The sequence below is a fragment of the Hyperoodon ampullatus genome, assembly GCF_949752795.1.
Source record: "Hyperoodon ampullatus genome assembly, chromosome: 5".
In the NCBI taxonomy this organism is placed as follows: domain Eukaryota; kingdom Metazoa; phylum Chordata; class Mammalia; order Artiodactyla; family Ziphiidae; genus Hyperoodon; species Hyperoodon ampullatus.
This window is the reverse complement of record NC_136918.1, coordinates 121,264,018-121,288,181: the sequence shown is the minus strand read 5'-3', so window position 1 is coordinate 121,288,181 and position 24,164 is coordinate 121,264,018. Positions and strand designations below refer to the sequence as shown.

Below are 24,164 nucleotides of genomic sequence, written 5' to 3'. Positions count from 1 at the left end.
CTTGCAAGAGCAATGAACTGCATTTCCAATGTTCTATGGAATCTTTTATCTCAAAGGAACAAAACGGAGCCTGTATCTACCTGTGCTCTTAACTCAAATTTGAAACATGACATTTCAGAAGCAAAAGGTACATTATCGACCATCTTATTATGTCAAAGGAGACAATAACTTCATACCATTTTCAGACTGTGGGATCTGACCAAAATAAACAAACAAGCGAAATGTGTGTGTGTGTGTAATGACAAATGATATGAAACATCCATTACCTATTGTCCCTCTATTGGGATGTTTTCACTACATTGTAGTTTTGATGCAAAAACATCCCTTTTGTTTTTGGATTATGGTGGTAGGAAGCTCATCTAGCTGTACTGCTTTGCTTGTGTTGAACCTCATAGATGTTTTTGTTTTATCATGAAACACAGCAGTTTTTCCATTTCCCCTTTTGTGCCAAGCACACTTGAAATTCTGCTCATATTCACATCAGCAAATCAGTTGGCAACCTATCCAAATTTGATTTTACTTCAAAAATTATATATTTGTATGCTTCTAATCTTTAAGTTAAATAAAAACTGACTTTTCAGATGAGTGTCTTTAATAACTCAAAAGCTTTAAAGACAAATGACTGGTATTTGAGAATGTATGACAAATGAGCAGCCATTAAGAGGAAGAGAGTAATCACATTGTCATACTTGTCCCATGCCGTCATATTGAATGTGCACTTACATCCCACCAAAAGGCTAATTTATACTTACCATCATGTGTATTAACATGTTTAGATGCATGTATGGGTTATACACATATTCCTCAATATTTCAAGCATTCATTCAAATTTTATAAATATCTGCTACATACAAAGCACTGCACAAGAAATGTAAGTTGTAGCAATAACCATTGATACATGAAACAATATATAATATTAATGAATTAACAAACTAATAAATATTAAAAGCAATATATAACTATGTGCCCCTAAAAGTAGTAAATGAGAGGATTAAGTGATAAAAGGCTTTGGAGAAGAGACTGTGATCTGGAAAAACCTTCAAGGAAGCATTCAGTTTAAGAGATAGAATGACACTCAAAATTTAAACAAAAACAGGAAATTACCATGCAATCCCATGTAATAGTATTGGCCACAGAATTGTGACAAGAAGTTTTCTTGACACCAAACTCTGGATCTAATTCACCTTTGCTTCACTGGTGTCTGACTGATTCTTAACATTGCATAAATAGATCATCAACAAATACTATTAGGTATAAACGTATCCTCTCTCTCTTTATTTCTCTCTCTGTCTCTCTCTCTATTTTGGCTGTATGTTCTAAACGTTGTTGCCAAACAAAATTCTGATACCAGAACTAAAGCTTGGAAATAATGGTGGGGCTAGCGATGGATAAAACATCACATGAACACAATAATTTGGGCTTCACAGTGTTGTTTAAAAATAATTGTCTCACTTCATTTTGTATGTGTCCCACTCCCTTCCTGTCTGTTATATGAAACATTTTCATGCAAAACAATATTATAATCATTAAAATCACTGCTGGTTTGATAAATAATTGCTATAGATACCAAATATTAGCAACATCTTGCTATTTTGATATTGCAATCATTTAATAAAACAGATTGTCTTCATAATCCTTTCTGCCAGCATGTTGTTCTATTCATCAATAAGTGGTCAAGAAGAAAAAATTTTACGGGTGAAAGTAACATAGTTTCATAGGCTCAATATTTTAAAAGTAGCAAAATCTCATCACTATATAAAATAGAAAATTTGATAACTTTCATATGTAAAGTCATACATATATAAATAAAACTTTAAATATGATTTTTCATATTAGAAATGTATCTGTCTAACCCACACAGTCCTCTTATCTATTCCAATCAGAAAGAGAAAAAGATAATACCTCAATGTCAAGGAAGCATGATATGCCTGCATATTTTTACAATAGGTAAATTATAATTGTAGAATAACCCATCTGATTTTAAAATATAAACTTTAGAATTTTCGCAGAGTGTATTTGTTCCAGGTTCCAAATGGTTCACTTCAGGGCAATATTTAGCACAGCAGAAAATGCTAATTACCGTCAAATGCATTCTGAACAATTTCATTCTAATGCCCTTTGCAATTGGTTCAGCGAAACTCTTATCTGAGCAAAGCTTTTCTGGTTCCAGATCACTGATTTGTTTAAGCAGAAACAAAGGGAAACCATGGTTGACTGGCTAATAGGCTTTTCTTTGGTTCTTATAGAGCATTTAAATAAGAAAATAATCAAGTACCTGACTAGCTAAGGCCACTATCCTCTGCTGTTCCTAGGGATCCAGATTGTGCCTTGTTTGGGGAAATGTAAGTTCAGTTTTCATAACTGCAGGGATTTTTCCATCATGTGATTTTAATCACTTGCTGCTGCATTAGCTCTATGATTTTTGCCCTGTGACGTTGGCACAAATAATTTAAATGTGGGGATTGTATTGAGAACATTTTTAAAAAGTAAACATTCCATTACACAAATATAATGCCAATTTGCAACACAATTGGAATGATTCATGACAAGTACCTACTAAATAGAATAGGTATATACCAAAAGAAATCAACATTTCAGCACCTGGCTTATTTCTGGGTTGTTAAAATTAGTTAAGGAAAAAAAAAAAAAGGACAAGCTAGTTTTAACTATTGTAATAGTCTCTCTATTTCTATAGTTTCATTCCATTTGGCCATTATTAGGCCACTTTCCATCTCCAAAAGCAAAATAAAAATTAATCTGGAAAGTTTCATAGGTTTGATATTATACTTAGAGCTAAATGATATTTAACTTTAGTTATTCATGTAAAAATGAATCAGTACCAATTTAACTCTCATGTAATTCATGGTCATGTAGAGCTGCTTGCCTTTTATATCATTAGTATGATTTGATACCCTTAGCAAATTCCAAATTAACTGCCCTCATATGCTCCTACCTCAGTATGTTTTTGGCTACTCTTGTTTTCATCTTTTTACCTTCAAAACAGCCTATTTATTAGATATATTATTGGCTAGATGGCTAATAATTATAAATAAAATGTAAACCACAGGGAATATAAATTTGAACTTTATTGCCACAAATTTAATAAAAACATTTGTATCGTGGCTGGTCACTATAACCTGTTACTGAAAATATAAATTTTGACAAGCTGAACCCCAAAATTTCTTTTTATATTATCACCTAAGCTTTTAAAATTGTTGTGTCTGTGATACTTTAGGACTTGTTATCTATTATTATGATTATTTTTTTTAAAAATGCTGACTTTGAAAATTAGCCACTTTTAACATATTCAAACATCAATGTGCGGTAGTATTTCTTAAACTGCACCTATTATTTCCCTCACATAAGAGTAGCAATCAGGCACTTCCCTGGCGGTCCAGTGGTTGAGACTTCGCCTTCCAATGCAGGGGAGTGTGGAAGACTCAATAAAGACTTTAAAATTGGTCCACATTAAAAAAAAATCTTAAAATATAAAAGTAGCAAAAAGAAACCTGCTTTTATCATCCTTATTTCTTGCTTTAAATATCTTGTCATAAATAACTTTAATTTGAACCCTTTTACTGTAAGTGAAAGCTGAACTCTCCTTCTTTTCACCCTACAGTAAATGCCTCCACATTGACACATATATCATTTATGTCAGAGGTTTAAGCATGGATTAAAAATGACATGCCTCGAGGAAAATATCTATCCCTGACAACCATTTTGCAAGTTACTGCATATTATTTACATATTGCATGTCATGAAGATTCCTACTGGCATAGTAAGAAATTAATCAAAATACAAATCTTTGAGAGAACAGTTCCAAGAAAAAGAAAAATGGTAGAATTTAACAACTATAATTGAAGAGTTCCCTGTATCAGGAAAACTATTTAACTCTCACTCTCTGGATGGAGATGGTTTATTAAATGACACAGCAGGACTGTGCTCTCCAGAATTACATTTCATGAGTCTTTGGATCCTCTAAGAAGTACATGCTACATCTCTGCTATAGCAACACCACCGTTAAAATAAATTGTCATCATATTTAGAGTGGCTGAAAGTGCTTTTGCCAATTCCTTACAGTCGTTTATATACAGAGAGTAACTGATATCAATCTTAGAAGACCAAGGATCAGAGATACTTACTGATCATTTATTTGACAGAAAATTATATTTGAAATGTAAATGCTTCTTAAATATTTTATTACTTTTTTAAGTATTTTTTGTTGAATTTCTAAGATTTCTATTCAGACGAGAAATGCTAAGTCAACTGCCTGCCTTGACAGACTTAACAATCACACTTGACAACATTTTAGTTCTGGTTTTGTGTTTATTTAAGTCCTACCTACTCATCTGCATATAATATAATGTACCATCAAGTGTTCAGAGAAGTGAACACTCAATACATTCTCCAAATTGTTGGCTATTTCCTATATGAGGAGTATACGATTTAGAAATTTTTTTTCCTTGAAGAGCAATGAGAAAGATGCTTAAACAACAGCACTCCCACTGGCCACACTGGCCATGGCTAAATTTAAGAAGAGCTGGCTTTCCCCCTCGCCAATCAGCAGTGTTATTTTTGTCCCTGCAGTTACACTCTCCCCTCCTCATTAGTTTTCTTGAGGATTGAAGAAAGCGTTTCAAGGCACTTTAGAGTTACTAAAGTTAGGTGAGTTGTGTGTATGTGGGAGTTGAGGGGTTGTAGTGGATGCTTCTTCAGAAATCTTGTCAAGACAATAAGTCCCACAATCGAGGAAAGGATTCTCTTTGGAGGAAATGTTGCTGTAGAAGCACACAGTTCCCTCAGCCTTTCCCAGTGGAGAACCTGCCCTCGTTCCGAATTATCACTCTTTCTTTGGTTCCAATGTCTTCTTCAGCACCCTGTGTACACTGCTTTCTTCCTTCTAGGTCTGTCCGTCATTGACCTTACTTGTTAGTGCTCTCATCCACGTTCCCTTCAGTCCTCCTCCTTGTCACATACCCACCAAGTGCCACTTACTGAGACTCAGCCTAACCCTGCCTGTAGCTCAGACCAGATGGTTGAAATGATTCTGTTTAATCAACCCAGTAACAGACAGTAACATACTGTGAGATGAGTTTGAGGTTAACTGAGTTGAAGCCTGACTTTGACACTAAGTGGTTATGCTCGGCATTAGCAAGTAACAGAACACCTCCGATGCCCGAATTGTCTGTGAGCAGCTCGGTGCTTTGTGACCACCTAGAGGGGTGGGATAGGGAGGGTGGGAGGGAGACGCAAGAGGGAGGAGATATGGGGATGTATGTATATGTATAACTGATGGACTTTGTTATAAAGCAGAAACTAACACACAATTGTAAAGCAACTGTACTCCAATAAAGATGTTAAAAAAGAAAATTGAAATAGTCATAGTAATTACCTAATTCACAAGAATGCACTGACAACCAGGACTGAGCGTGCCAGGTAATGTGTAGGCACTTTTCATAAATTATGTCTGATTTTTACAACCTTGAAAATCTCTAATATATATCTAGTTTGTATATGAGAAGACCCAGTCTCAAAAAGACAAGTAACTAATTCAGAACGATAGTTTTAATCCACCAACTCCAACACATCTTTCCTTTATACACAACCTTCTCTCTCCAGATAAGAAAATGTGCATGGAAACTTTGCAAACAGTAAGGTTTTTAAAAAAGATTATATTATTCTTGCTAAGTTCAGCTGGTTCTGGACAAGCCAGTCCCAGGAGGGCATATAAGGTAGACCAAGCCCTTACAGAACCAAACCTTACAAAGCAGGATATGTTGGCAATGATACTAGTTTGAGCCACAGAAACTGCCTCTCTCTGTCCCACTGTACATATAATAAAACCCCAATCTAAGAAGATTATTACATACAAACTTGAACGGTGTGCATGAATTGAAAGGATCTACATAAATGAGGCAGATGACATGTAAAAGAGGGATCAAACAAGAGGGTCTGATGGAAATCACTGCCGTAGATGTAGAGACATTTAATTTTTCCCTCCTCTAATCTGATTTCTGTGTTATTGGGAGGAACTAATACCATTATCATCTGCCTTTAATAATAGAAAAAATATCTACTTATCTCAGTTTTATATATTCTTCTAATTAGATTACTTTTATTCTTTTGATCTTAAGTATAACATGGTAATAAAAAACAAGATAGAACAAAGTAGTTGATGAAGTTTTACATTACTTTAGAATGTTTTTCTAATAAGCAAGATAAATAAAGTAGATTAAGAATTTCATAAAGTTAGTTTACCCACTTGAAGCATCATAATCTTAACTGGAAGATCTGTGCTCTATTTTTTCTAATAAATTTGCATTAAGTTCAGTTCCAACTTGACTCCTGAACAGTCTAGGCCAATTATTTAGAAGGTAGAGTTTTTATCCCCCTTTCCTGACAGTCAAATGCCTCAATACAATATTCAGGACAGTGACGCTTTTTCTCTACTAAAAAAAAAAAAAAAAAAAGCAGGAAAAAAGAAGAAAAAACAAGAAATGGTAGGATTAGTAATTTACTAGCCCTTCTCATAAGAGAGTGACATATGTAAGATGTTTCTATTATGAAGATTCATCTTTTTTTCTACAGCAGAGCATTGATACCTTATTTCATGAAGCCTATTTATAAAAGATGCTTTCAAAATTGTTTTCTTGCCTAAATAATTTTGGGAAATTCTGAATACTCTTATGCCTTCTTGGAAAATCACAAAGAACATAAGAATATTTAAGGTTTTGAGAAATTCTTCAGTAAAGAGACCTGTTAACCTATATTTTTCCCTTACACAAACTCTAAAATGTATCTGTCAAAACCAGTATTCCAAGAAATATAATTGGAAATTTATGGGCATATAGTATTATGTCCGAAATAAACAATATGTTACTAATGATTTTTCATTTCTTTCCTTTTCAGCGGACTGTGGAGGACCTTTTGAACTGTGGGAGCCAAATACAACATTCATGTCTATGAACTTTCCAAACAAATACCCTAATCAGGCTTTCTGTGAGTCATTTCTTTTCCAGGCCATGAGAAATAAATGTATATATCAAAGTTAGATTCTCCCCTTGACACAGCAAAGTAATTATAAATTTACTGTATCTGAATACAACAACCACATCTGTGAGATTGCTTAATAGAATGATAACAAGAATAACAATAATTAGTTACTAACTTTTTGCATTTATTTTATGCCAGTCACTGCACTAATGCTTTATATACCTTATTTTAGACAGTTCTCACAATAATTCTTTAAAACAGATGATATTATTATATTTCTCAAATTTAAAAGTTGAATAAAACCAGTAGGTGAAATAGGCAGCCTTACCCCAGACACCACTCCCCTTGATTATGCATATAATGTTTATGGTGTGTATAACAAGGTTGCAATTCCATAGAATAAGGTCAGTGGAAAGTATAAAAAGCAAAGAGCCAGCTGTGACATACACACCCTTTATAAATATAGACTAAGGTCAATAAAGCAGGCAGTTATAGTAATGTGATTAGATTCCCAATATAAAAGATGAACTAATAAAGAGGATCACTAAAATATTCTAGAGCCAGCTGTGACATACACACCCTTTATAAATATAGACTAAGGTCAATAAAGCAGGCAGTTATAGTAATGTGATTATATTCCCAATATAAAAGATGAACTAATAAAGAGGATCACTAAAATATTCTAAGTCTAGAGAGAAGAATAGACCAGTATGCTAAAACCATAAAAAGTTTGTCTCTAGGTCATTAGTCCTAAATAGAGAAGCTCATAAGGCTGCTTAGAGATTGTCTGTGTTAAAGATGCAGATTCCCAGGCCCGTCCTACAATGATTCCACTCCAGTAGTTCTGGAAAACAGACATGTTCTTCCCTTGCCTTCCACAGCCACCCATAACACCACCTACCTAAATGTAAAATTCTACCAGTGAAAAAAATGTTCCAATCATAGTGAAAAATGTGTTATTAGAAAATGTAATTTCTTCCTTCAAATGATCCAGAGATAAGTATCATTTTGATAGGATAATAGAGTCACTATTATAGGGAGATATCTGATTCAAAAAAATAAACAGCCATTCATCTAATTTGACTTGTATGGGGAACCAGAGATGATCATCTCTACTTCACATTGGAAATATCTTTTAAACATGTCATTTGTACAAAGTAATGATTTAAAAATATCTGAAAATAAGCAGAACATTGAAAGAACAATTTGGAGAAATTTATTGATTTATTCAACAAATATTTATTGAATGCTTCATCTGTTAGGCACTGAAGTAAGTGAAGAAGAAACAAACATAATTCAGTCTACATAAGGATTCAGATAAATTGTCAGGCATCACAAAATTCTAAGGTACTGTTTGTAATAAGTGCAAAGGCAGGAGACTGTGGAGGGACATGAGAGGTACTTAACATACAAAAAGTTCAGAGGTAGAAGACCTTGATTTTTTTTTCTTGAATCTTCAAACAAAGTTAAGTAATAATAAATGAAATTGAATTGTGAAGGTATTTCACACCACATTAAGCAGTTTGGATTTTATTCTGAGAGCACTGAGGAAACTTTAAATGGTTTAGAGGAAAATAGTGATGAAATCATGTTTGCATCTTCAATGGATCCGTCTGGCTGTAGAATCAGAGATAGGTGGTAAGGGAGCCATCAGCATCAACAATTAGGAGATGAAAAATAAAGGTGACTTAGGGCTTCCTTGGTGGTGCAGTGGTTGAGAATCTGCCTGCTAATGCAGGGGACACGGGTTCAAGCCCTGGTCTGGGAGATCCCACATCTCACGGAGCAACTAGGCCCGTGAGCCACAACTACTGAGCCTGCACGTCTAGAGCCTGTGCTCTGCAACAAGAGAGGCCATGATAGTGAGAGACCCGTGCACCATGATGAAGAGTGACCCCCTCTTGCCACAACTAGAGAAAGCCCTCGCACAGAAACAAAGACTCAACACAGCAAAAATAAATTAATTACTTAATAAACTCCTACCCCCAACACCTTAAAAAAATAAAATAAAATAAATAAACGTGACTTGAACTCAGATAATGGCAGTGGAGACTGAGAAGGAAATGGGATTCCAGGGATATAGGAGGTAGTACTGACAGCCTTGGTGATTGATTGGATGCAGTAGGAGAGAGGAGGTCAAGGGAGATGCAGAGGTTCCTGGTATAGACAACTATGAGTAGATGATTAGTGGTGCTATTCACCGAGATAGGAAAAATGAAAAAAGGAATGAGTTGGGGAAAGAGATAATTGAGTGTTCCCTGTATTACACATTGAATTTGAGATACGTACATGTAGATCTGTACACAGTAAATAATTGAATAAATGGATCTACTTCTCAAAAAAATGTGTAGAAAATAAAGACTTAGATGTCATTACTATGTTGATGAAATGATTTCCTTAAGAGTGAATGAGAACACTCACGCAGAATGAGGAAAGAGCCTAGAACAAAATGTAAAGACTAAATCTTTTAAGGAATCAATAAAGAAAGAGGAGTGTTTATTGTTATAAGGCTGGTAATTTTGTTTTGTTTTGTTCCAAAAGGAACTACCATCATATGACACATATAAATAATGGGAACAATTACTTAAAGAAATATTAAGTTTAGCTGCCCTACAAATTGCATTTTCATCACCTTGTTTTCCTCTGCATTTAGTCATGGAAATAAAATAAATGGAAATAGAAAATTCACATCTTTGACATTTATAAATTTTAGACTGTAGGAGTAAAACACTATTGGTAAGCTTTGATTAAGATATTCCATTTTATATGAAATAAAGTAAATTGAATTGCAGTAAATTATTTCATATTTAGTTGAAATTTTACTACAAATATTCTGGAATAGACAAAATGTTTCTTCACACACAGAAACAGCTTGGAATGTTGGTTTATATAAAATGAAATAAATCTTTGAAAGTAATTTGAAGTTCTCAAGAGATTGAAGTTTTGAAGAGAAATCAAAAGAACTATGTTTAAACTATGTTGTTATTTATTACTTTTAAGGTGTTTGGAATTTAAATGCACAAAAGGGAAAAAATATTCAGCTTCACTTTCAAGCATTTGACTTAGAAAATATTGCAGATGTTGTTGAAATCAGAGATGGTGAAGATGATTCCTTGCTCTTAGGTAAGTCTCCAGTTTAAATATTGTGAAGGTTGAATGGCTCAAGACACTGGGCTGATGGAGAGAACATTTCTCAATAAATGTAGTCACTCTTTTACAACTAGCAAAGTGAAATTACAGCAGTAGAGTAACATGTCAAACTGTATGTCATGCTTCCAATATGGGGAGTGTTTACAATGATGACAGAATGGTATATTTCTGAAACAATCTTGGCAAACGAGGATTCATAGTTTTGAGTCAGCAGTTCCTACCAGCTGATATTAATTTACTACAATAAGCATTACACTTTAGAGACTAAAAGCTAAGAACATCCATTATGCAGTTTTCTATGTATTATGTGTACATCGTATTTCCAAAGACAGCTATTATATTATGTTTTATTTCACTTCAAACTAGAGGGAAAATTGTGTTTGTTATGCAAAATTTTTAAATGCTTTTTACTTTGTGTTTCACTATTACTTTGATTGGCTCTGTCTCTAGTATTAGCTGCTTCTATATAAGTATCTGAGAATGAGTCAAAAGTTGAGCAAGTTGATTTTTCCCTAACATCTGTTGATCATTAATTTTTTTAAATAGACATAGGGGGAAAGTGTTCTATTCTAGAGGAAATTATTATACCTAGATCATAGAATGCATGTTAATATAATAAAAATCCATCAAGTATAATGGCTAATATCTTACTCAATTACTACCAATTTTTAAGAAAGAAGTGTCTCTTGATAAGTCATGAACTGAACTATGAAAATACATGAAATGTCAACTGGAATGCAGAAACAGCACACTTTACAAGTAAAAATGTTTTATCTAACTGTGCTTTAGACCTGTATTAATTATTTCCTATAAAATCTGGCCAGATAGCTATGCAATCACATGAACACTGCAACCAGTGGATGAAGGCTCCAGAGGGCATGCTGTATAGCAATGAAGGAGCAGAGTGGTGGAGAGGGTTTCCCAGCCATACTAATCTGTCACCATAATGTAGGCTCTTCAGAAAAATCCCACAAAGTTCTAAAGTACAAGTTTCCTGGGAGAGGATTTTGAGAGCCACACACAGAACAAATAACAATGAAAGTCTCGGTGGGGTGAGGAGTCTTGTGCTAGCAAGAACTGAGGAACTTCAAATTTGATTTTCAATATAGTTATAAACACATTTTGAGTAGTTTTTCCATTTTCAGTTTATTCTGTCTTTCTAATAAAAACTTCAGTGTTCTCATGATCTAAGAAAAATCGACTTTTATCATTTCACCTCTTAGTATTTCCGTCAATCACAGAAAAGTAAATATGAATTCCAAAAGGATCTCAGAATCATCCTTTTCAAATATGTAGGTGAGAAGTTCTTTTGATACAGAATCATTTCCAAGGATTCCAATATATAAAATATTTAATAAGATGAATATATTTTTAAATTAACTGAAGCCTTTAGTTTTTAATAAAGAGTATTTTATTGTTTATGAAACCCTCAAAGCCCAGGGATTAGAGGGAAAAATATAGAAAACCATCATTTAGGTTTATATTATCTGTCTCTAATTAATTCATATTTCAGATTAGATTAGTGATTCAATTTATTTAAAATATCAAATAAATTTAGACAAAAATTTATTAAAGGAGACTATAAGCTCTGTTATTTTAAAAGGGTCTTTAAAAACAGGCAAACAATTATTTTTCTGTGATAACATGAGCTTTGAATAGTAGTGATGCAAAGCCAGACAATATTATGAGTAATTCATCATTAAATTATAGAGCTGCAGAAACCTTAAGTAATACTGGAAAAGATCAGTAGAGGAGTTGGCTTTCCTAGAAGCAGTGCCTAAAATGTAAGAGAATGTATGCATTTACTTACATGTGGTGCTTCCTGAGCAAGCCAGGCTGCATGTTGCATACCTCTGGGAGACAGACTGAGAAAAAGGGTATATTCCTTCTAGAGTCAAAAGATCATCTCACTGATTATTCTTTTTTTTTTTTTTTTTTTGAGCAGCAGTGTACACAGGACCTGGTCCAGTAAAGGACGTGTTCTCAACCACCAACAGAATGACTGTGCTTTTTATCACTGATTATGGGTTGGCAAAAGGGGGATTTAAAGCAAATTTCACTACTGGCTATTACTTGGGGATTCCAGGTAAGTGTACTCGGGATTACATGCTGCCTTGTAACTTTTGGAGCAAAACAGTAGTAACATACAGGAGGGGAGATTTGTTCAAGATGGCAGAGTAGAAGGATGTGCACTCACTCCCTCTTGAAAGAGCACCAGAATCACAGCTAACTGCTGAACAATCACTAAAAGGAAGACACTGGACCTCACTAAAAACAATACCCCACATCCAAAGACAAAGGAGAAACCGCAATGAGACAGTAGGAGGGGTGCAATCACAAAATCAAATCCCATAACTGCTGAGTGGGTGACTCACAAACTGGAGAACAATTATACCACAGGAGTCCACCCACTGAAGTGATGGCTCTGAGCCCTTGCCAGGCTTCCCAATCTGGGGGTCTGGCAATGGGAGGAGGAATTCCCATAGAAACGGACTTTGAAGGCTAGCAGAATTTAATTGCAGGACTTCAACAGGACTGAGGTAAACAGAGACTCCACTCTTGGAGGGCACACACAAAGTAGTGTATGCATCAGGACCCAAGGGGAAGGAGCAGTGACCCCATAAGAGAATGAACCAGACCTACCTACTAGTGTTGGAGGGTCTCCTGAAGAGAAAGTGGGTGGCTGTGGCTCACCATGGGGACAAGGACCCAGGCAGCAGAACTTCTGGGAAGTACTCCTTGGCATGAGCCCTCCCAGAGTCTATTAGCCCCACTAAAGAGCCTGTAGCCTCCAGTGCTGGGTCACCTCAGGCCAAACAACCAACAAGGAGGAAACTCAGCCCCACCCATCAATAGACAAGCAGATTAAAGTTTTACTGAGCTCTGCCCACCAGAGCAACAGCCAGCTCTACATACCACCAGTCCCTCCCATCAGGAAGACTGAACAAGCCCCTTAGATAGCATCAGCCACCAGCGGGCAGACAACAGAAGCAAGAAGAACTATAATCCTGCAGCCTGTGGAACAAAAACCACATTCACAGAAAGATAGACAAAATTAAAAGGCACAGGACTAGGTACCAGAAGAAGGAGCAAGATAAAACAGAGAAAAACAATTAAATGAAGGGAGATAGGCAACCTTCCAGAAAAAGAATGCAGAATAATGATAGGAAAGATGATCCAGGACCTCGGAAATAGAATGGAGGCAAAAATCGAGAAGATGAAAGAAATGTTTAATAAAGACGTAGAAGAATTAAAGAATAAACAAACAGAGATGAACAATACAATAACTGAAATGAAAAATACACTAGAAGGAATCAATAGCAGAATAACTGAAGCAGAATGGATAAGTGACCTGGAAGACAGAATGGTGGAATTCACTGCTGTGAAACAAAATAAAAAAAAAAGAAAACGAATGAAAAGAAATGAAGACCGCCTAAAAGACATCTGGGACAACATAAAACTCACCAACATTCACATTACAGGGGTCCCAGAAGGCGAAGAGAGAGAAAGGACCTGAGAAAATATTTGAAGAGATTATAGTTGAAAACATCCATAACATATGAAAGAAAATAGCCACCTAAGTCTAGGAACCACAGAGAGTCCCAGGCAGGATAAACCAAAGGAGAAACATGCCGAGACACATAGTAATCAAATTGGCAAATATTAGAGACAAAGAAAAATTATTAAAAGCAACAAGGGAAAAACGACCAATAACATACAAGGGAACTCCCATAAGGTTAACAGCTGATTTCACAGCAGAAAACCTACAAGCCAGAAGGGAGTGGCAATATATATTTAAAGTGATGAAAGGGAAGAACCTACAACCAAGATTACTCTACCCAGCAAGGATCTCATTCAGATTAGATGGAGATATCAAAAGATTTACAGACAAGCAAAAGCTAAGAGAATTCAGCACCACCAAACCAGCTCTACAACAAATGCTAAAGGAACTTCTCTAAGTGGGAAACACAAGAGAAGAAAAGGACATACAAAAACAAACCTAAAACAATTAAGAAAATAGTAATAGGAACATACATATCGATAATTACCTTAAATGTAAATGGATTAAATGCTCCAACCAAAAGACACAGGCTCACTGAATGGATACAAAAACAAGACTGTATATATGCTGTCTACAGGAGACCCACTTCAGACCTAGGGACACATACAGACTGAAAGTGAGGGGATGGAAAAAGATATTCCATGCAAATGGAAATCAAAAGAAAGCTGGAGTAGCAATATTCATATCAGATAAAATAGACTTTTTTTTTTTTTTTGCTGTACGTGGGCCTCTCACTGTTGTGGCCTCTCCCATTGCAGAGCACAGGCTCTGGACACACAGGCTTATGGGCCTATTTGCTCCATGGCATGTGGGATCTTCCTGGACTGGTGCACGAACCCATGTCCCCTGCATAGGCAGGTGGACTCCCAACAACTGCACCACTAGGGAAGCCCTAAAATAGACTTTAAAATAAAGAATGTTACAAGAGACAAGGAAAGACACTACATAATGAACAAGGGATCAATACAAGAAGAAGATATAACATTATAAATATTTATGCACCTAACATAGGAGCACCTCAATACACAAGGTAAATGCTAACAGCTATAAAAGAGGAAATCAACAGTAACACAATAATAGTGGGGGATTTTAACACCTCACTTACACCAATGGACAGATCATCCAGACAGAAAATTAATAAGGAAACACAAGCTTTAAATGACACAACAGACCAGATAGATTTAACTGATATTTATAGGACATTACGTTCAAAAACAACAGAATAAACTTTCTTCTCAATTGCACATAGAACATTCTACAGGGTAGATCACATCTTGGGTCACATCAAGCCTCAGTAATTTAAAAAAATTGAAATCATATCAAACATCTTTTTGGACCACACTGCTATGAGATTAGAAATCAGTTACAGGGAAAAAAACATAAAAAACACAAACACATGGATGCTAAACAATATATTACTAAATAATCAAGAGATCACTGAAGAAATCAAAGAGAAAATCAAAAAGTACCTAGAGACAAATGACAAGGAAAACATGACGAACCAAAACCTATGGGATGCAGCAAAAGCAGTTTTAAGAGGGAAGTTTACAGCAATACAATCTTACTTCTGGAGACAAAAAAAAAAAAAGTCACAAATAAACAATCTAACCTTACACCTAAAGGAACTAGAGAAAGAAGAACAAACAAAACCCAAAGTTAGTAGAAGGAAAGAAATTATAAAGACAAGATCAGAAATAAATGAAAGAGAAATATAGAAAAAAATAGCAAAGATCAATAAAACTAAAAGCTGGTTCTTTGAGGAGATAAACAAAATGGATAAACCTTTGGCCAGAGTCATCAAGAAAAAAATGGAGATGACTCAAATCAATAAAATTAGAAATGAAAAAGGAGAAGTTACAATGGACGCCACAGAAATAAAAAGCATCCTAAGAGACTACTACAAGCAACTCTATCCCAATAAAATGGACAACCTGGAAGAAATGGACAAATTCTTAGAAAGGTATAACCTTCCAAGACTGAACCAAGACGAAATAGAATTTATGAACAGACCAACCACAAGTAATGAAATTGATACTGTAATTAAAAGTCTTCCAACAAACAAAAGTCCAGCACCAAATGGCTTCACAGGTGAATTCTATTAAACATTTAGAGAAGAGCTAACACCCATCCTTCTCAAACTCTCCCAAAAAATTACAGAGGAAGGAACACTCCCAAACTCATTCTACTAGGCCACCATCAGCCTGATACCAAAACCAGACAAAGATATTACAAAAAGAAAATTACAGACCAATATCACTGATAAATATGGATTCAAAAATCCACAACAAAATGTTAGCAAACAGAATCCAACAACACATTAAAAGGATCATACACCATGATAAAGTGGGATTTATCCCAGGGATGCAAGTATTCTTCAATATATGCAAATCAATCAATGTGATACACCATATTAACAAACTGAAGGATAAAAACCACATGATCATATCAATAGATGCAGAAAAAGCTTTTGACAAAATTCAACACCCATTTCTGATTTAAAACTCTCCAGAAAGTGGGCATAGAGGGAACCTACCTCAACATAATAAAGACCAAATACGACAAACCCACAGCAAACATCATTCTCAATGGTGAAAAACTGAAAGCATTTCCTCTAAGATCAGGAACAAGACAACGATGCCCACTCTTGCCACTGTTATTCAACATAGTTTTGGAAGTCCTGGACATGGCAATCAGAGAAGAAAAAGGAATTAAAAGAATATAAATTGGAAAAGAAGTAAAACTGTCATTGTTTGCAGATGACATGATACTATACAGAGAAAATCCTAATGATACCACCAGAAAACAACCAGAGCTAATCAATGAACTTGGTAAAGTTGCAGGATACAAAATTAATGCACAGAAATCTCTTGCATATCTATACAATAGCAATGAAAGATCAGAAAGAGATATTAAGGAAACAATCCCATTCACCACTGCAACAAAAAGAATAAAATACCTGAGAATAAACTTATCTAAAGAGGTAAAAGACCTGTACTCAGAAAACTATAAGACACTGATAAAAGAAATCAAAGATGATACAAACAGATGTAGAGATATACCATGTTCTTGGATTGGAAGAATAAATATTGTGAAAATGACTATACTACCTAAAGCAGTCTACAGGTTCAACACAATCTCTATCAATCTACCAATGGCATTTTTCACACAACTAGAACAAAAATCTTAAAATTTGTGTGGAGACAAAAAATACCCCAAATAACAAAAGCAATCTTGAGGGAAAAAAGCAGAGCTGGAGGAATCAGACTTCCTGACCTCAGACTATACTACAAAGCTACAGTAATCAAGACAATATGGTACTGGCACAAAAAGAGAAATATAGTTCAATGGAACAGGATAGAAAGCCCAGAGATAAACCCACGCACCTACGGTTAACTAATCTATGAAAAAGGAGGCAAGGATATACAATGGAGAAAAGACAGTCTCTTCAGTAAATGGTGCTGGGCTACCAAATGTAAAACTGATAGCTAGTGGGAAGCAGCTGCATAGCACAGGGAGATCAGCTCAGTGTTTGTGACCACCTAGATGTGTGGGATAGGGAGGGTGGGAGGGAGGGAAATGTAAGAGGGAAGAGATATGGGGATATATCTATATGTATAGGTGATTCACTTTGTTATAAAGCAGAAACTAACCACCATTGTAAAGCAATTATACTCCAATAAAGATGTTTAAAAAGTATAAAATAAAAATTAAAAATAAGTGCTGTGGGAAAAACTGGACAGGTACATGTAAAAGAATGAAATTAGAACACTCCCTAACGCCATACACAAAAATAAACTCAAAATGGATTAAAGACCTAGATGTAATGCCAGAAACTATAAAGCTCTTAGAGGAAAACATAAGAAGAAACTCTATGACATAAATCACAGCAAGATCCTTTTTGACCCACCTCCTAGAGTAAGGGAAATAAAAACAAAAATAAACAAATGGACCTAATGAAACTTCAAAGCTTTTGCACAGCAAAGGAAATAATAAACAAGACAAAAAGACAACACTCAGAATGGGAGAAAATATTTGCAAACAAATCAATAGACAAAGGATTAATCTCCAAAATATCTAAACAGCTCATGCAGCTCAATATTAAAAAACAAGCAACCCAATCAAAAAATGGGCAGAAGACCTAAATAGACATTTCTCCAGAGAAGACATACAGATGGCCAAGGGGCACATGGAAAGCTGCTCAACATCACTAATTATTAGAGAAATGCAAATCAAAACTACAATGAGGTATTACCTCACACCAGTTAGAATGGGCATCATCAGGAAATCTACAAACAACAAATGCTGGAGAGGGTGTGGAGAAAAGGGAACCCTCTTGTACTGTTGGTGAGAATGTAAATTGATATAGTCACTATGGAGAACAGTATGGAGGTTCCTTAAAAAAAACTAAAAATAGAATTACCATATGACCCTGCAATCCCACTACTGGGCATATACCCAGAGAAAACCATAATTCAACACATACATGTACCACAATGTTCATTGCAGCACTATTTACAATAGCCAGGACATGGAAGCAACCTGAGTGTCCATCGACAGATGAATGGATAAAGAAGATGTGGTATATATATATAGTGGAATATTACTCAGCCATAAAAAGGAACGAAATTAGGTCTTTTGTAGAGACATGGATGAACCTAGAGACTGTCATACAGAGTGAAGTAAGTCAGAAAGAGAAAAACAAATGTCGTATGCTAACACATATATGTGGAATCTAGAAAAATTGTACAGATGACCAGTTTGCAAGGCAGAAATAGAGACACAGATGTAGAGAACAAACGTATGGACACTAAGGGGGGAAAGCAGGGATGGTGGTGAGGGTGGATGAATTGGGAGATTGGGATTGACATATATACAATAATATGTATAAAATTGATAACTAATAAGAACTTTCTGTATCATGGATATATATAGATATAGATGTAGATGTAGATATATAGATATAGATATAAATATTTTCATTCATATATGTAAAATATAACTCTGCATTCAACAGTCTATAGAGAATTTTTATAGCTTGCTTCTCCACTTGTACTATGATTTTTTAAAATACTTCTGTCCCACAACTTAGTAGTTCTCTCTAGATGCAAATATGTCAGGAAAACAGAATACACATTCCTTCCTACATTTATCCTTCCCTTCCATAAGACATTGTGGTCAGTTGGTCTTTAATTAAAATGTCTAGAAAAGAGGCAGTGTTGGAGCATTGTTCATCATCTGGCCTATTATCTGATCCTAGAATCATCTGTACAAATCTCTGCTCCTCTACTTACAACTGGCCTAAAGCTTAGACTCCATGCTAGAAAGTTGTATGCTTTCAGCATTACTACAAATATGAAAATTGACCTGTAGCTTATATACCCTCTGACCCTGAAAATAAGTCATAACAATTGTTACTACCCAAGCTACTTAGGTGAAAGTAAGCGGTAGCACAGCCAACTATCCTGTTCTTCAGAAGAATTTCGTGATGTTTTAGAAGCAGCTACTTATGATTTATAAGCAACATTGACATGAATCAATAAAAAAATCCATTGGTGAAATAAACAAAAAAATCAATCAAACAAAAGATCAACTAGGGAAGTAAACAAACAAAAATATTAAGGCCTATGAATGAACATACAACACCAAAGGAAAACAATAAAGACTTTTAGATCAACAGAAAATTGGAATTTATCTTAAAATAGAGTACATGAAAAAGGAGAAAAATATAGAAAGTGATATGATTTATAATTATTTTAATTTATAAATGAGATTACTTATTTATTTTTTAATTATACTTATAATTATTTTTCAAAATAGCAAAAAAGAAAATATATTGACATGAAAATATAGTTATGTGTATAAATATATAATGTATAAATTATATATTATACATTATGTATAAATATAATGTATAAGATATATAGAGATAGAGAGAGAGAGAGAGATAATATATAAAAATCAGAAATTAACTTAGAGGAGAAGTAAATTACTGCCTTGGAAAATATTAATCAAGACAATTTCAAACTACCGTTATGAATTGTCACTATTTTATCCCTATGGCCACCTTTGGGCAGAGGAATTTCTTGTTGAAACTCTACCACAACCAGATTATTATCTCTGACTTGATCAGAGGTTTTTGTTAATGGTGTGAACTGCACAGTTTATTTTGCACACCTATTCAAAAACTCTGGCACCAAAATACCACATTGTCACAAAAGTGCAGCACAAAAGCATGATCAAGTAAGCAAAAACAATAGGTAAAGAGATGGAAAAATGTGGGAGTCTGTGACAGGCAAACAGGAAAAAGACCAACCCGCAAGTTGAAAATAATAGAACCAGTTAAAACTAACACTGAAAGGTGTAATGCGAAAAAATTATATACTTTCTAGATCTGATCAAAGTGACTGAAAAATCATGAAGTCTTATTGCTTACTGTAAAAAATTTATAAGCAGAAATCAGTGTTGTAACATTTCCTGTTTAAAATTTTTAATTTCAAGAGGAAAATTTTTCAGCGCATTTTTTAAGGAGAATAAACAGAATCATTTTTCAAAGATGTCAAAAATCAGTTCAGCTTTATATTTTAGTCACTTTATGGTGAATATTTTAAAACAGCGGAGTGACATTTCTAAATTTTTGAGGAGAAATTCTGCAATAAAAAATGTATAGACATCAATATCACTTGTATTTGAATTCAATAGAATTAAATGCTCAGTTCTATAAAGTATTTTAAAATAGAGCAAGAAAATTGTTCTCTTGGAGGGGAGGGCCTCCCAACTTTTTTCCAAGGATGTCATGGAAGGAACTTTTGAGAAATACTATATATTTTTAAAATGTATTATAATTATATTTATTTATTTGTTATTACAATAAAATTTATCTTTCAACATTTATTTCTAGTAAGTATAAAAACAAAAAAAACTAAAATCTTGTAGCACATTATATTAACTGCAACTATAATTAATTATTAGCTGTTTAACATTGTCCCATATCTATTCACCAAATTAAAATGAACTGCAAACATAAACTTTATTTTTTTTACTTTCTTTTTTTATTGAAGTATAGTTGATTTATTATACTGTGTTAGCTTCAGGTGTACAGCACAGTGATTCAGTTATATATAATATATATATATATATATATATATATATATATATATATATATATATATATATATATATATATATATATATATAATTTCTTTTAAGTTTATTTTTCCTTATAGGTTATTACAAAATATTGAGTATAGTTCCCTGTGCTATACAGTAGGTCCTTGTTGGTTATCTATATATTTTACATATAGTAGTGTGTATATGTTAATCCCAACCTCCTAATTTATCCCTCCCCACAACCCCCTTCCCCCTTTGGTAAACATAAATTTGTTTTCTATGTCTGTGAGTCTCTTTCTGTTTTGTAAATAATTTCATTTGTATCATTTTTTAATTTTTTAAAGTTTTTACTGCAGTAAGGGTGATTTACAATGCTCTGTTAGTTACATAGAAAATTCTAAAGTTGCCATCAGAGAACTACTGGAGCTCATGGATGAATTTGGTAAAGTTGCAGGATACAAAATTAACACACAGAAATCCTTTGCATTCCTATACATTAACAACAAAAGATCAGAAAGAGAAGTTAAGAAAACAATCCCATTCACCATTGCACCAAAAACAATAAACTTATGTATCATGTTTTTAGATTCCACATATAAGCAATATCATATGATATTGGTCTTTGGCTGAGAAGTACTATATTTTTAAAGAAATGAAGATGAATAGTAAAACCAACTGAACTAATGAGATAAGAAAACTAATAGCTCTAACCAATAAGGGAGTGAATTTATTTACAGATCCACACAACTGAAATAATTATTGAGCATTCTGCCATCTGCAAAAGTGAAAGCATCTTGAAATTTTAGAGAAATAGTAGGTCTTTAAAGCCAAATTTTAAATTGTAAGGGAAAAGGGAGGAAAGAAGTGGAAAGAGAATAGGTTGGGAAAAGGAAGGCAGCAACATCTCTTCTATTAAAAATATTACAGTTACTAGCTTTTATTAGAGTCTTATAATAAGATAAATACATTAGGATTTTGAAAAATAGTACAAGAAGTTTCCCTTCAAGATAAAAGCCAAAAGAACATAATCTATGGCTTCCAACAAAAAAATAGATTGGAGATTTATGGCATAGGTGTTGCTTATATTTGTTTGCCTTTTCACTAGATTTCAGTTACTATGATTATGTTATTGAGGTCGTAAATCATTTAGAGAAATTGAAGCTAAAATGGAGTCTTCCATGACCATCACTGTGTGCTGAATACGCTGGGAATGTGGTTTCACATCCCTCTTGGCTACAGGACAGATGCTGCTGGAGAGTAGAAAATGGAGGGATTGAGTCATCATCAGCACAATCTTCTCCCAGAGAGATTTTTACACCAAAAGGCTGAAAAGCAATTACAGAAACAGGGAATTGGCAGTGGCAGATAATCACGCTGGTAGTGGAAAGAGAGATTAGGCACACATATCTGTTTATATTGGTGCTCTGCTTTGCTAGTCATTTTAGGAAAAAGAGATGAAAGGAATATCATAAATTTGCAGCATGTATGTGCTTCATTTATCTTCTGAGATATTTTAGGGATACCTTCCAAAGCATTCAATTGATGAATAAAACAATTATATTACATATTTTTCTATCTCCTTTCTTTATCTTAGTTTTCACATTTTACTTACATTAAACTAGAGTCTATGAAATATAGATTTATTAAGATCACTCTCCTCTGAATGTCCCTTCATTGCTCTTTTCTGAATATCAGAATCTTAATTTGGAATTCAATAGTGCTTATCTGGCAACTGTGGAAGTGGCAGCTGATTACATTTAGGGGTTTAGAGCCCTCCCCAGCTTGTGTGTCATGTGCCTTAGAGATCAATTCAGTTCCATTAAAACCAAGCATATGTTGACTAAATGAGGCAGGGCTAATGGAGACTTCATAAAAAAGAGATGGGAAAACTCAGTTCTTAGCAATATTTTTTTCTCTCTCTCACTATGGGCATAAAATGATCAGAAATAAGACATCAGAGGCCACAGAGAGTTAAACTTTTGGATTAAAGACTTCTTAATGAAGCCGAACTGTTATATGTTGCAAAGAATCAGAATTCAGTTCATGCACATAAAGGGAAATTTTGAAAGAGTTTATTTACACTTCTCCTCAGAATTTGTCATTCTTTTCAGTTCATCAGCAATAGATTGTTTTGCTCCATACAGCATTTTTTCATCCAATATATTCATCTTATAGAAATAGGTTAATTTTTCTTTGTTCATATAGTATAACCCTAACAGCTTTGGCTAGAGCACAAAAATAAATTACAATTTTCAGATATTTATACATGTTTTCATTTATACTTTTATTCAGATATTTAAATTTTCATTCAATGGATATGTGTTTTCCAATTAAATATAGCCTGGCTATACTAGTAAAAGAGTAAAATTATTAATAAATTATCTATTATTAGAGTATTGATATTGAAAACTCATTTTTACATAATGGTTTTAACAAACTATGAAAACAAAGTAATGGGGTAATATAAAAATAACTAGCTGTGACTAACATTCATATTATGATATTTGATTATGGGTACATATTTAGGCCATCAGGTTTTAAAATAAATAAAAATATATTAAGTATAGATTTAAAATACAATATATAAATTCAAAAACATATATATCTAGCTTTAAGTATTCCTGTTTGCTAACAAAATTAACACTAGAAAGATTAAAATATAAATTCAGTTAAAACATTAATGCTTGCCTATAAAGTAAGTAGTTGTCTTTGCCCATTTATCATCTCACTAACCTGGTTTAAAAATAGGTGTTTGTGAAATAAATTGATAATTACATTTACAAGAACCTCCCTAATAGTATTATACTTGATATATGTAACCTACTCTCATTGGATAAAGATTTGTAGAAACAACCAGCCTAGTCATGCCTTCCTTAAAGTATTTTTTATTAAAGTAACTTAAATTTGGATTGAAAAAATATAGACTTCATCAAAGTTTAAAATAACCTATACAAATAGCTCCAATTATTGTTGTGAGATACCCAGAGGAAAGGATTATGTGTGACTTCTTGCATTATCTGGAGGGGAAAGTCACACAATCAGAACATAAAGTAAGAATAGTAACTTAAAAATATCAATGAAAAGGACGATTTCTAAATGTTACTATCAATACTTTGCTGTTAAGGATAAAATTTATTCTGCATTCAATGTATTCATATTGGTATACTAAATGCATTTAATTTTTAAAAAATTTACTCTCATGATATACCTAAGACATAAGTAGTATTTATCCTATTTGACAGTAAAGGAAACTGAGTTTCTGAAAGACTAATGTATTTGCTCAGGGTCAAAAATAAATAAAAAGGAAGTGGCTAGTATGGTACTGGCACAAAAACAGAAACATAGATCAATG

General features: G+C 33.8%; 1 protein-coding gene across 1 annotated transcript in view; it reads left to right on the top strand.

Annotated features, from left to right (window-relative positions):
• The window catches only part of TMPRSS15 (transmembrane serine protease 15), a gene marked incomplete at both ends in the record, with an annotated part of 146,724 nt that overhangs the window by 70,298 nt on the left and 52,262 nt on the right, over positions 1-24,164 (top strand). The window contains 3 exons of the mRNA XM_079705404.1: positions 6,910-6,999; positions 9,994-10,116; positions 12,089-12,229. Of these exons, the coding sequence (XP_079561530.1) occupies positions 6,910-6,999; positions 9,994-10,116; positions 12,089-12,229 (354 nt within the window). The remainder of the gene's footprint in view (positions 1-6,909; positions 7,000-9,993; positions 10,117-12,088; positions 12,230-24,164) is intronic.